The 12795-nt window shown below is 39.9% G+C and overlaps 1 protein-coding gene across 1 annotated transcript; it reads right to left on the bottom strand.

Moving 5' to 3' along the window:
* Positions 1-3171: 3171 nt before the first annotated feature.
* On the bottom strand, positions 3172-9770 carry LOC148590643 (zinc finger CCHC-type and RNA-binding motif-containing protein 1). The gene is made up of 7 exons (XM_088538798.1): positions 9672-9770; positions 9467-9495; positions 6567-6678; positions 6378-6485; positions 5325-5434; positions 5144-5219; positions 3172-3818 (listed from the first exon to the last, which is right to left on the bottom strand). Exons 1-7 carry the CDS (start codon positions 9753-9755, stop codon positions 3687-3689), a joined length of 651 nt encoding a protein of 216 aa, XP_088394924.1. The 5' UTR covers positions 9756-9770; the 3' UTR covers positions 3172-3686.
* Positions 9771-12795: the final 3025 nt, after the last annotated feature.

Here is a 12795-nt window from a genome sequence, read left to right as displayed (position 1 = left end):
TTCTTACGGCTGTTATGGTTTAACAAATGCTCTGCAGGTACAATTTAAGCAATAAATTTATAACCATTTAAGCTAAGATTCCTAACCCTTCCATAGCCCCCTCTATTTCCCCAAAAAGTCATTCTGTACAGGCTTTTGAGTCACTACTCTACTAGCAAATTCAATAGACAAGAGGTCTTGTAATACTTATTTAGACAATTTCCAAGCTCTGTTTTGACTGAAGACTACAATCTAATGAATAGATGTTTGCAGAAAAATCCAAGTTTCTGACATGATTAAAAAATGATTAAAAAAAAAACAATAAGTCACCTCCCCCAAAACCATAGTCAGACTAAGTATCCTCTAACGGCAGCATTCAGCTTCCTGGGCTAAGGTGGAACCTAAAATTACCTTACACCCACCCAAACAAAACAAAACAAGACAACCCACAAAACGTTCCTCGCAGTTTGTCTGACAATAACAGGAAGGTGTTCTACATGATGGCTTTTATTCTTCTCTCTTTCATAACATAGCTACCTCTGCTTCCTCAGCTGGTGCGTTAAAACACCAAACTACGGCAAAAGTACCACTCTCACTCGTAATTTAAGAAGTAGCCTCTTGGCTTGCTTTAAATCCTGGAGAAGCCTAGTTAATACTCCAGCTGCCTCCAAACACCAAATCAGCAGGAACCTAAAGCCACACTGCCGGGTATAGGTCAGGTCGGGCAAAAACAGGAGCAAACCCCTTGGTGTTCAAAGATGAAGAAGAGGTAGTCAACAAGCCTCGGCCTTTTCCCAGAGTGAGGCAGCTGCGTCAGAGATTGTTTCAGATATTAAATCTAGACATAAGAAAGCGGAACGGGTACTCTGCCTCTCTAATTTAGTAGCTATCTAATGTGACGTGTGGGATTTCCCACCTAAAGATGCCTCATTACCTTGTCAACAACGATTAGACACCTGGACTCCTGACTTCGGTTCCCTGAACCAGTGCAAGGATCCCACTCCTCCACAGGTCCCCTGGGGCCTGGTTTAAGAAAGCACTAAGTGGTTGTTTGATGATTTAAGGTAAGGAGTTTAGGAGCCTGTTCTGCATAGAGCAGGCTTTATCTGCTTCCCTTCCAGCGCCACGGGTCTCTCCGAGCCACTTGGACAGAGGAGCTTGGAGCAGTGGCACCGGGTCCGCCCGGCCCGAGCGGCTGCTCCGCGCTGACAGCAGCACACCAAGACCCACCAACCTGCCTTAGCTACCCAAACCCGCGGCAAAGTGCGGAACTCGGCCAGAACAAAGGTCAGGTTTGTTGGTTCTTACAAGGCAGCGGCAGCAAATACCCGGGAAAAGTGAAAAGAATGAAGCATTTCCAGGCTGGTAGTCTCTCCCCACACTTCACAACTGCAGGTGGGGAGTAGCCTAGGGTTTGCTAATAGAGATTGTATTTAAGCCTTTTTTGACATTAAAGCCTTATAACATGCCACAAATAGGAGATTCTTCTGACCCTATCACGTTGAAAAAAAAAAAGCCCCATTGCAATGAGCTCCACTACTAAATTACATAGTGTGCTGAAATAAAAATTAATTGAAATTCACTGCCTGTTCACTTCAGCGAATGCCTCTTAAATCTTACCAGTTGGCAAATATTCCCAGAACAGAGTCGTGGATGATGTCAAATAGTCCTCTATCTCTTATCCTATTGAAATAGGTTGTACTATTGCAGATGCAGACAGAATACGATTTTTATTGTAGCGTAACTTTTTTCCCCCACTTCTGCTATTTCTTTCCCTTTTTTTTTTTAAAAAAAAAAAGATTTTATCTACTTGTTTGACTACCATGGAGCAGCAGCCTAACACTTGCCAAGAAGCATAGACACTGACAGCAAGCTCTTTTTCTCAGCACAGCTTCCAAGTCTTCACTGTAGAAAAACAATCTTAATTATTACAGAGTGCGCAGTAATTTGCATTTATTAATGCTAAATTGCACCTGGCACTTCAGAACCCAGCTACTCAGTATCAAGAGATCTTTCTGAAATTCTCTAAAGCTCTGTATTTCTGTACCCCAAGTATATTGTGCTTTCAGCATCAAGTCACACAGCTGTAAAGATATTCCTTGGAGAGACTAAGATTTTCCTATATGTAACGTCTGTACATCTCCAACCCTGTGTCTTGAATAGTTTGTGCAGAGCTAAAAAAAAAAATCAATTTAATACCTTGTTCTTATATCTCAACTTCTGTGAAAGCAGGAACAAAAGACCCAAGAATGACCTTTTAAAACAGACTACTTCGTGTTAGCTTACTGGAAGGCAGGGCGTGTTGCTGAAACAGTCATATAGTCATATATTTAAGTGTAAATTTGCATTAGCTAGAAATGTGTAATGGTACATCCAGATTTACATTTTCTAGATCTGGAAGAAAATCAAGTCTTGATAAGCAACAGGAAGAGCTGAAAATAGAAACAGAGGCCAGCTGCTCTCTCTTGCCAAACACGAAAGCGTGAGTGTGTGTTATCCTGTGGCTCCCAAAAAAGAAAGGTTGACTTGCCACAAAACAGCCCTAAGGAAAAGGTTGTCCCCAGCACCACTCACCTACACTCTGGGAGTGGTAACTGCTGCAGTGCCTTGTACTGAGCTTGCTAGCAGAACGGCTGAGTAGGATCTTACAGAAATTTAGGCTTGCAGCCCTGGTTAAAAGGTCTGAACATCTTTAGGTGCAAGAGAGGTGCCAACGCACTTCACTCGGAGAACACAACAGTTCCAAGCATACATAGGATACACAGGAGCTGGTTTACATGCACTCAGGGAACCTTATTGGACCTCAGGTTTTGTCAGCAGATAAAGCCTAAAAAGTAGATATGATTGAAACCGGTGTTAAATACAAGTACCTTTAAAAACAGTGCAGAGCCATAATGACCATGCTAGGCACCAAAACTCCAGTTAGGAGAAACAGCGCCCTCATCACAGGGCCTTTCTTATTTTTAATGCAAGAGGAACAGAACTATCATTCTTAAAAAAAAAAAAACTTACTAAGTATGAAGTTTTTAAGATTAAGCTAGTCATCACTTCACTTTTAACTCTCCTATCAAACCTGTATTTAGATTACAGCAGGTTACTAAAACTGTGCATAGGACAGAAAAACAGTATCTTAACACTTCTTGGAAATGGAGAGGTGCATTGTTTAGCTTAAAATGATTCCACAGAACAAGCTTACAAGACAGTCTTTTATTATATAATTGCAAAAACAATTAAAAGACTAGCACAATGACAGAGACTGAAAAATAAATCAGCTCTAGGCAGGAAAGCAGAGTTAACACGCCACTAAAGCACTGCTTCAAACGGGCTTTAAACTGACCAACACATAAAGTGTCAGTGGTGCCAACTAATCCTAAGAGGAACTCCTCTTAGCACCTCTTATGAAAAAGATTTCACCCCAAGTTTCAGCTCTAGACACTAACTGCATGAGGTGTTCTCCCAGATATTCCTCTGGATTTAATTTAAAAACACATCACTGTATTCAGTAGCTGCCTTGATGGCAGAAATTGAGAGAGATCAGACACTGTGTTGGGAACTAAAAAACAAGAGTTGGAGGGGGAACAGAATTGCTACGGTTTCTTTTTAATTAAATGCCTTCAACACCAAGACAAACTCATATCACAGATAACCATGTATCACTTTACAAAATGTACATTATATACATGTAGGTGTATAAAAACAGCATTATTTCAATCACTAAGTTCTTCCTCATCACTGAAATAAGTGCTTTTCTTAATCCGTGGACGTTTTGAATCATCTGAAATCGACAGCTCCCCTGCGGTCTGTGTCCATCTTTGTTCCTCTTCCTCAATTTTGGCTTGCTATAATGGAAGAATTGAAAGTATTTAGTGTATTACGTATAGTACTTGAAAGTACTAAGAAACACTAAGATGCATTACAGACTACAATTATTAGAATGCACTGAACTATTTCAGAAGAATTCAAAGGCTTTACCTCTATTTCTGGGTAGACTAACTGACGAATGTGCCAAAAGCCTTTCTGAAAGTCATTCTCACTTGCAAACAGTAAAAACGTCCTTTAAACCAAATGCAGACCACAGGCAGCACCCTTTACTTTTCAAAGGGAGGACCTGTATGTGCACAGGAAGCTTACCAAATTTTAGGGTAGTTGAGATTTGAAGCCAACTATATGTTGCATTGCAAGCTGGCATTACTGGAGCACTTTTTTGTCCTACTAACTTCTCTCTTCACTTTTGCAATCATTAATTCACACCCTTAGCAATAGGAAAAATCTAACTTAATTTTCAATTGATTTTCATTTTTCACTTGGACACATAACTTCCCAATCAAAAACTTAGGATGATGAAAGAAACTGAAGTATTTCCTGGCTTATTTACCACTTAAAATTTCCAATGGTGGAGTATTTTCAGATTAGCAATTTTGAATATTTGCAACATTTTTTCAGACTAGATCATGTAAGAGTCTGTTCTCACCTTGATACAGTTATATTAAGGACAAATTTATCTTAACAGCTCTGAACTTTTTTTTAAAAGGGTGAAGGAATAGCTGAGGATTGGGGAGCCATGAAATCTGAACCTCAATTTAGGCTTGCTTTGTGCAGTGAGGCAAAAATCTGTACAGAAGTAAGAAAGGAGATGATACAGCTGTCAGACTATTAATACAACAAAAGCTGCATGAAACATGTCCTGAGGAAAAGGTTCTACAGAAGACAGTGATGGATTGTGTTTGGTAAAGGAAATGCTCCAAAAACAGGTGTTCAACGTTTTTCTTCAGTGAACAAGGGCAAAGGACGTACCTGTTCATTTAGACATGATTGTTTTTCTGGATGCTCAGTTACTAGGGCAAAAAGGGATTTGCAGAACAAAAACCTAATGGTGCATTACAGCACATACAACAGGGACCTAAGCAGTGAAAAAGCTTGAAGGAAAGGATGAAGAATTTCAAAAGCACAGATAGCAAAAGGGAAACAGTACAAAGATTCCACATGCCTGCAACTTGAAGAAACAAACTGCAGTCTACAACTACTGTCAGGCACAGTGCCCTGACAGCTACACACCGGACAGACTTAAAGGTGCATCTTGCAGTCTGTAAGGCTTTTGAAAGGCAAGTACAAAAGGAAGTTGTGTTGTGCTTATAAATAAACATATAATGTTTCAGTTTTGTACCTGAACAGCTATGGCCTGGCTGAGGCTATCTAGCGCAGGGTCTTCACCTTCTTCTTCACTTTCTTCTTCCTCCTCACTTCATTGCACACAAAGAGAAAAACATGGAAACCTCTATGTCAAGCACTCGGTATGAAAAAAAGCTGGCTAAAAGTAGGAGCAGCGTGTAAATAAATATACATACATTTCTTCTGGTTCAACTACTTTCTTTCTCTTCTTCTTTTCTTTTTTCTTTGGTGGCTCCCGCTCTCCTAGCATATTTTTAGGACAAGCATAACTTAAGTGCCCTGCTTCCTTGGAGAGAGAAAGAAAAAAAAAAAAAAAAAAGAGATACTGGTTACAAGAAGCCACTACCAACAATTATATGTTGAAACAAATCAGGAGGAAAGTTAACATAACTAACAAACAAAGGTAACAAAATACAGTTCATAGTGAAAAAAAACCAAGTAATTGGTAAGATAAACCCAATTGTGCATTGGACTATGTAGCAATGTATTAGTACACAGAAGGCAAATTTGTATTGAGAAATTTGCCATGGAAACTAAGAGACTGGTGGTGACATGTATCTTTAGCCTCACATTCAGCATACACTATAAACAAAGTGAATTTTATTCTGTTGCTGCAACTAGCTAAACACACTAGAGTGCATTTCATGTTCAAGATCAGATATAAACCGCAGCCTTAACAGTATCAGAAATGAGAGTCAGCATTTCTGCTCTCAAATATGTTAAGAATAGAGATTTGTAGAATTCGAGTTTGCATTTGGTATTAAATACTGTCCAAATCTCAAGTGTTCAAGACATTATATTCAAGATAGATGAGAAATTGCTTATAAGCAAAAAAAAAAAGATTTATTCTGTGCAAAATCAGTTGTTTCTTACATTTATTTTAGCCCCAAACATATCATGAACACTCTAAGAGGCAGCAAAAGCCGATAAGCTGAAGCGAAGGTGACAGGCTTTCCCTCTCACTCAGCATTATACTGATAACAGGCAGCTCTGCCTACTCACCAGCACATCATACAGTCATTACAAGTGTTTATCCTCCGCTCGCCACAAAAATCTCAAATAAGATAAGCAAGTGCTACTCTCATTCTTGAACTCAGTTACGTGAGTTGACAATACTAGTAGCAAGAAGTGCCCACCATATGCAGTGTTAGCAGTGGCCAAACAGAAGAAGAAGAAAAAAAAAAAAAACAAAGATGGAAATATCTGTGATCATTTTTGATTTTACTCACCCCACATTCATAACATTTAGACTTATCAAAGTAGTTTCGCCGGCGAATGAATTCTGCTGCTCTTCCATTATCGATGGCAATACTTGCCTTTATTACTCTTCCAAATAGCTACAGCAAATTGGAGAAAAAAGTAAATATTTGGGAGCTCTAAATCCAGCCTTTTTGCCATAATAACTTTCCCCAACTTACCTGCTTGTTATTGAGTGCTCGAGAACAGTTTTGTGCAGATTCTTTATCCAAAAACAAAATAAAGGCAACTCCTTTACTCTTCCTGGTGTCTTTGTCTTTCATAATAGTAACTCTGAAATATAACCACATTACTGATATGCTATAATCCTTTCAAAGGTATTTTGTCCTTAGTTATAGTTATTAGCCATATAGAAAACATACTCTTTAGACATGCAGAAGAGGTAGCTGGAGGCAACTACACAAATTGGAAGTAGAAGTAAAATTCAGGAATAATCTTGGCCGTTGCTACAGCTGCTGAAAAACCGAGTGCACTGAACTGCACCTGAACTGGGAATTCTGGGTACAAAGAGGCAGGTTCAGCACAGGGAATTGTTCTACAAGGATCACTGACTGGAATCCAAAGCCATGGATCCATGGCTTGCAATTTCACAGAACACATGAAGTGAAATCTTCAGTCTAACAAAGAAAGTGTAAGCTGTAGTAACACTTCTAGTAACAGACATAGCAATGCAAAAAGACTGGGACTCAATAAATCCAGAGGAAAATAAATAAACGAGATAAAAGGAATGTTAAGATGTATAAGGAAACAGAAAGCTAACCTTAGCTGTCTCAATCTTCTGTTAAATTTATTTAGTCTCAAAAAAACACAATGGGAAGCAGGATTGCAGCCTTCATGTAAGTTAAAAATAAAAGTGCATGTTAAAAAAAAAAAGAAAGAAAGAAAATAAGCTCTCCTCTGAGCCCACAACCAGCTAAAAGAGGTTCAACCATAAGGCAATCCAAAGAGGCAAGAAATAAGACTTTTTTGCCCCACAATAAAAATCCCATCCAGTTCAAAAGCAGGTGGTCTGTGTAGGTAACAGATAATCTACATATTAGAAAGTTCAGAAAGTAAAAGCTTAGTAGAAAAGCTCATTTTCTTTTGCCCAAATACTCTCACATACTAGGACTGAGTTCAAAGCAGGGGGTTTTTTTGTTGTCATGTTTTATTATTATATTTTAAAATTAGAGCCTCTTTCACAAGGATGTGTTCACAAGGGGCGACCACCTGAGTTGAAGTGTCAATAATACTGACTTTTGACTTAATTCTGACATAATTCTATTAATTCTCTTGCTATATTTTTCTCCCAAGATTCTAATAGAACTCTAGCATGAAACTGTTCTGGTTACGGTATTTAGCGCTCCTGTTAATGACACAGCAATGGAAAGAAACAAGGGTGACGAGCCTGTAAGAAGTTATCAACTTCTTGGAGTCCTAATAAGTTTAAGAACAAGCTAGCTGAAATCTTAACAGAACCAGCACATTTTGGGATAAGCCTTTTAGTAATGAGTTAGTGTGATTTTATTGAGTCAAGTCACAACTTAGAAAAGTCCAAGTTAAAGCTGACCTAGACCACACCACAAAGCTCTTGGGGAACTGAACTGTTTCAATGTCTCTTACCAAAGATTCTACATAAATCAAGCTGTCTATTAAAAAGAAAACCAGGATCAGCTTTCACACTGAAGTTGACCCACCAGCTCAATTCCACATTATCTGCACTGTTCAGAGTCACAGCAGCTTGCAGAGTGGCAAATGGCTCGATAAAGTTTTTGCTAGGGACACAGAATTATTCATTGTAACACTGTAAGATATTATCATGACTTTCTGCATTCAGTTCTATTTTTGGTAATGATGAGATGAAATGTCAGGAAAAAATTAAATTCAAGTATTATTTTGAAAATAACACAAGGGGAGAGCACAATAATTATAACTGCAGACAGAGCTGTGAGTTCAAAGTTGGCTGTTTTCACACAGGACACAGTACAGGATTTATTTTGCACAGGCACCTGAAAACACCATTTCCATTCCCTATGGTAGTTGAAAAAAAAGGGCAAACAGAAAATCAGGAACTGTAAATTAGTAAAGGGAGGAAAAAAAAAGAGGGAGAGAGAACACTGCTATGACACCTTTCAAATAACACATCATAGTCAGTATTTCACACTATTCTGATCTCCTTCTGAGCAACTTCAAAAGCCAAAACAACAGGACACAGCAGCTCCTCACAAAGGCTCCACACCTAGACCATGGAACTCGCGATAACCGGGAGGTCAGAAGGGACAAGTTTACGGAGAACAGGTCTACCAGGACATATTAAACACTAACAGTGTTACAACATTTGGCTCAGCATTTTTCTAAACCTCATTTTTCTAGCTCAGCAATAGGCTAGAACAGGTCACAGCCCCATTCTGAAAACAAAAAGACCGCTGCAGCTCAGTTTCATCAGTCACTGCATGTCTGCCACGGTCCTACAGAAGGGCTGTCCTTTCAAAGCTGATTTAAAAAGTATGTTTTTCTAAAGTTGTTCTGTTGTTTGATTGACATTCGTGCTGCTTTGTCACCTGAAATACACTGCTGAAGACAGTAACTCTGAATTTAGCTCCCTGTCTCACAAATTATTACTGCATTATTATCTACAACTACTGTTGTAAAGGAGCATGGTTTGCAACTGTGGAAGCTACTCTGTGGGAACTCTAAGACCTAGCTCGTGTGTAGAAGCTCCTGCTCGCCCCGTTATCCACATAGACACCAAGAGGTAAGAAGGAAGGAGAACTTACGTGAAGAAAAACATTGTTTCAACTACTTCAGACAAAAGACACTAGTATACAACATTGTACCTGCTCGGGACAAGTGGTTAGCAAAACAGTACTTGCCTCCAACGCAGATATTCTCACATTACACACGTAACTGCGAGAGCTTCCAGCCATTAAATTTACACTTTATTAAAAAATGAACAGCCCTTTCATATGATTCCACATCTCACATTTAAATTATAAAAAGCACAAGACATTCAAGGGGAGCAAAGACATTAAATATTTAAAACCAAAGCTTCAAAAACAGCAGGCCGTATCAGGGCACTTACTTGACAACTTTCCCATATTTCGAAAAGATCTGAAATATAGAACAAAATAAACAGATTTAACATGAGATTATTGCATTTTCTTAGTAATAAATGTATCAATACATACTTCTTCGTAAATAATATGTATTAACATTGCATTTACACTTGAAATAGTCATCACCAATTTCAATCTTAACAAAGTAACTTCTCAAAACAGACTGCTTACCCTGTACAGATCGTTGTTCGTCAGAGCAAAGGGCAAATTTGACACATACACGGTGCTTTTGCTGGGTGCCAACCCACCGCTCATTTTTCTGATGAAAGGAGAAAAAGAGAAGAGTTAACGACCTGCATTCAACAAAACACCGGGTGATCTGAGTGGTAAACACAGACACAGGTTTGGGCCAAGAGAGAAACATGTAATCTTCCATTTATTAAATATTCCGGCCAATATATATTAAAAAGTGACTTTTGTTCAAGTACCTGCATGATCTGATTCTTTATACAAGTCTCAGCTAAGCTGCATTCAACACAGAATAAACCACAACTGGTTACAAAAACAAACAAACAAACAAAAAAAGTCTTCCTTAAAGCAAGAGTCCTAATCCCTGGGGGCTTCTGCCTGCCTCAGAAGCGCAGCCAGCTGCTAAGGCAGTATTTCCTCAGTCTTGTGTCTATTGCTCCTGCTTCTACACTGCTCTGGAGCTGCCAGTTTGTTGAGCTGATTACAGAAACAGCTCCCCTAGAGGGGCTCCTGCTTCTGAAAGGCCAATCCTGCCAGCAGCAGTCAGGGAAATCCTGAAGCCATTTTCTTTTGTAACCACTTTTAAGCTCTGAGAATAAGTAGCCAAGAATATGCCTAGAAATAATAAAGGAATTCTAAAACATTTTAAGCATTGCGGTACAACTGCATGCAGACAAGATAATCCTAGGTAAAGAACTAAAAAGGAGCAGACTCCTTTTCCTCAGGTTTGAATTCTTTCCCCAAATGTTTAGCAGTAGAGAAGTATGTGCTAAGCATTTCTTTCCTCTGAGCCATTCTGTAGCCATGGCTTGGTCCAACAGCTAAATGAGTAAAATGCAGTATCAAAAAAAAGCACAGCCCTTACAAGGGGACATGCCCAGGAGCAGAGCTCCCTATGCAATCCAATTAATTTTTGCTTCTCCTGCAGCCTTATTCCAGCTTTCAGCACACGTGATTCCTAACTATGTCCTTACTGAAGACCAAAGCAGTTCTTCAGCAAGACCAATTCATGTCAAAAACGCAAGCAGAGAATGATGATGAAAGAAACCCGAGTATTAGAAATTAACATCCTTCAGAGCACAGATGTGCCAGGGGATTTCTCGAGTGGTGAAGCCGACCAGGCACAAGGGTTAAGTGCTGTAAAATAACTAATACAACATGCTAATCCATCTGCGGTTATGTTCTTGCGCTCCATGATTCAGCCACTTGGATAATTGTTGTTCCTAGGAATGTTATGTATTCAAATGCTTTGCTTCTCTTTTCTGGTACATTCACTGCATCCAATTCAAGTGGCAGTTTCTAAATAACTGAATTTGAGTCTTCCCATTCCAGAGACTGTTTTCTTACATGAGTAGAAATGACAATATAAAGGTTAAGCAAATGAAAACATAATGAAAATTTGAAACAAAAGCCACACGTGGTACGTGGTGTTACACAGACTGGATTCGTAGCCCTGAACTCCTTACTGGTTGGCATTAATGTCTTTGATGAAGGTAAGCAAATAGATTTGGCAACCTGCCATGCAAGCAGATTGCCCCAAATGAGGTCATCCAGTGCAAAGCAACGGAACTGGCAAGAGCCACCCGAGTGCTGCATTAAGGCACACTGCCAGGGCTCATTTGCTGCAATGACAGAGGAGGTGGCAGCAGAGGTGGCCCTCGCATGGCCATAGCTAGCGATTTTCTCTGCCTAAAAGGCAACAGGAGCTACAGCATCTTGTAACTGGGCACCAGGCAGACCCCGTGCTGATGGGGATGCTCACGAGCCCAGGGCCTGCCTCCCCCAGCACTGCTGCACAAGCCTCCAGAGACGAGGGACACGCGGCGGGAAGATCAACCCTGGCCTGACACTGCAGGACGCGGAAAATCCCTGCGGCCGTGAGCCACACGGCTGCCATCCTCAGCTGTGTGCTGCCTCTTCCAGCACATTTTAACAAAAAAGGGAATTCCGCCCTGGATCGTGGTCTCCAGACAGCTAGGGCTGAGCTTTATCTCTAGCCCTCAGAAAAATTTAAGTGAAATACAGTCGCTGCTCTGCTTGGCAGCTTATGTTGATCAGGCTTATACTAGGATTTTTGTCATTTTACTTTTCTATCTGACTCACTGGAGAGATTCAATTTTAATAAAACAACAGTAAAGTAGCTGTAAGCCTTTTTCAGAGTAAGATGGCAAAGTTTCATCTCATCCTCCATCCTCAAAAATCGTAACAAAACAACATACAACTCCATTCTAACTCTGCCATAATTAATCTTTATTTTTGCAAAAAAAAGGAGAAAAAAAGAAAAGAAAAAAAAGAAAAAAAAAGAAAAAAAAGTAATCTATAGTTGATAGGTACAAAGCACCAAAGTCACAGAAATGATCTTCACTGCATGGATGCTAACTGTGCCATACCAGCTTCATACTTTTTGGCCTGATTTTTTTTCCAACTTTGGGAGGGAGGGAGAAAAAAAAACAGCTAATCCCCACTTTGAGTTAACTGTCTAGAACACAGAGTTTTCCATTACGAGGCTCCAAAGTCTTTTTCTTCAGGAACTTTCTAACTTCATAAAACTGTCCAAGTTTAATATTTTCATCACATTCTCCTTGATCACAAGTCTCTCTACTCCCCAGGATTTCACTTCACAGGCCTACCAAACGAGACCATCCTCCTCTTCGAGCTTTCTACTTGCTGCAGGAGACTCACCTGAGTCATGAAAAACCTGGTTTCCATGTCCTGCTAGAGCTCTCCAACACATCTGAAAGATTTCTGTTTTAAACTGAATACTTTTATGTGGATTCCCTCATCTTCAAAGTGTCACTTGGATATTTGACTTTAAAGTGTCAGCTGGAAGTCAGTACAATGTCTCAACGGGGCTGAGCACAACTCCCATTAAAGGACCAGCCAAGCAGCAATATGAATCATTCCTCATTTATCATTCTCACGCAGCAAGTTTTAGGATGGGGTCATCTCGTGACTGGAATTTCTTGAATTTAAGCCTCATCGAACAAAGGGGAAACGAGACCCCCGCTTGCCTTGCTCCCCAGGCTGGGGCAGTCAGCCACTTGTCAGGCCCCTTTCCTGCACAAGGGACAAGCAACGTGCTACCGGGGTGGGATGGTTACAGAGA

The sequence above is a fragment of the Tinamus guttatus genome, unplaced genomic scaffold (genome assembly GCF_059628265.1).
Source record: "Tinamus guttatus ecotype Peru unplaced genomic scaffold, ASM5962826v1 Tinamus_guttatus_pri_ptg001184l, whole genome shotgun sequence".
NCBI lineage: Eukaryota > Metazoa > Chordata > Aves > Tinamiformes > Tinamidae > Tinamus > Tinamus guttatus.
The sequence above is the reverse complement of the archived record's forward strand: the minus strand, read 5'-3'. Positions and strand labels throughout refer to the sequence as shown.

What these genes read in the sequence shown, in the direction of transcription:
- LOC148590643 (XM_088538798.1), bottom strand. Translation starts at nt 9,755, where the DNA reads ATGAGCGGTGGGTTGGCACCCAGCAAAAGCACCGTGTATGTGTCAAAT. An exon ending in AAATATGGGAAAGTTGTCAA is followed by an intron (nt 6,679 to 9,466) that starts GTAAGTGCCCTG and finishes GTTATATTTCAG; the next exon opens with AGTTACTATTATGAAAGACA. An exon ending in CTAAATGTTATGAATGTGGG is followed by an intron (nt 5,435 to 6,377) that starts GTGAGTAAAATC and finishes TCTCTCTCCAAG; the next exon opens with GAAGCAGGGCACTTAAGTTA.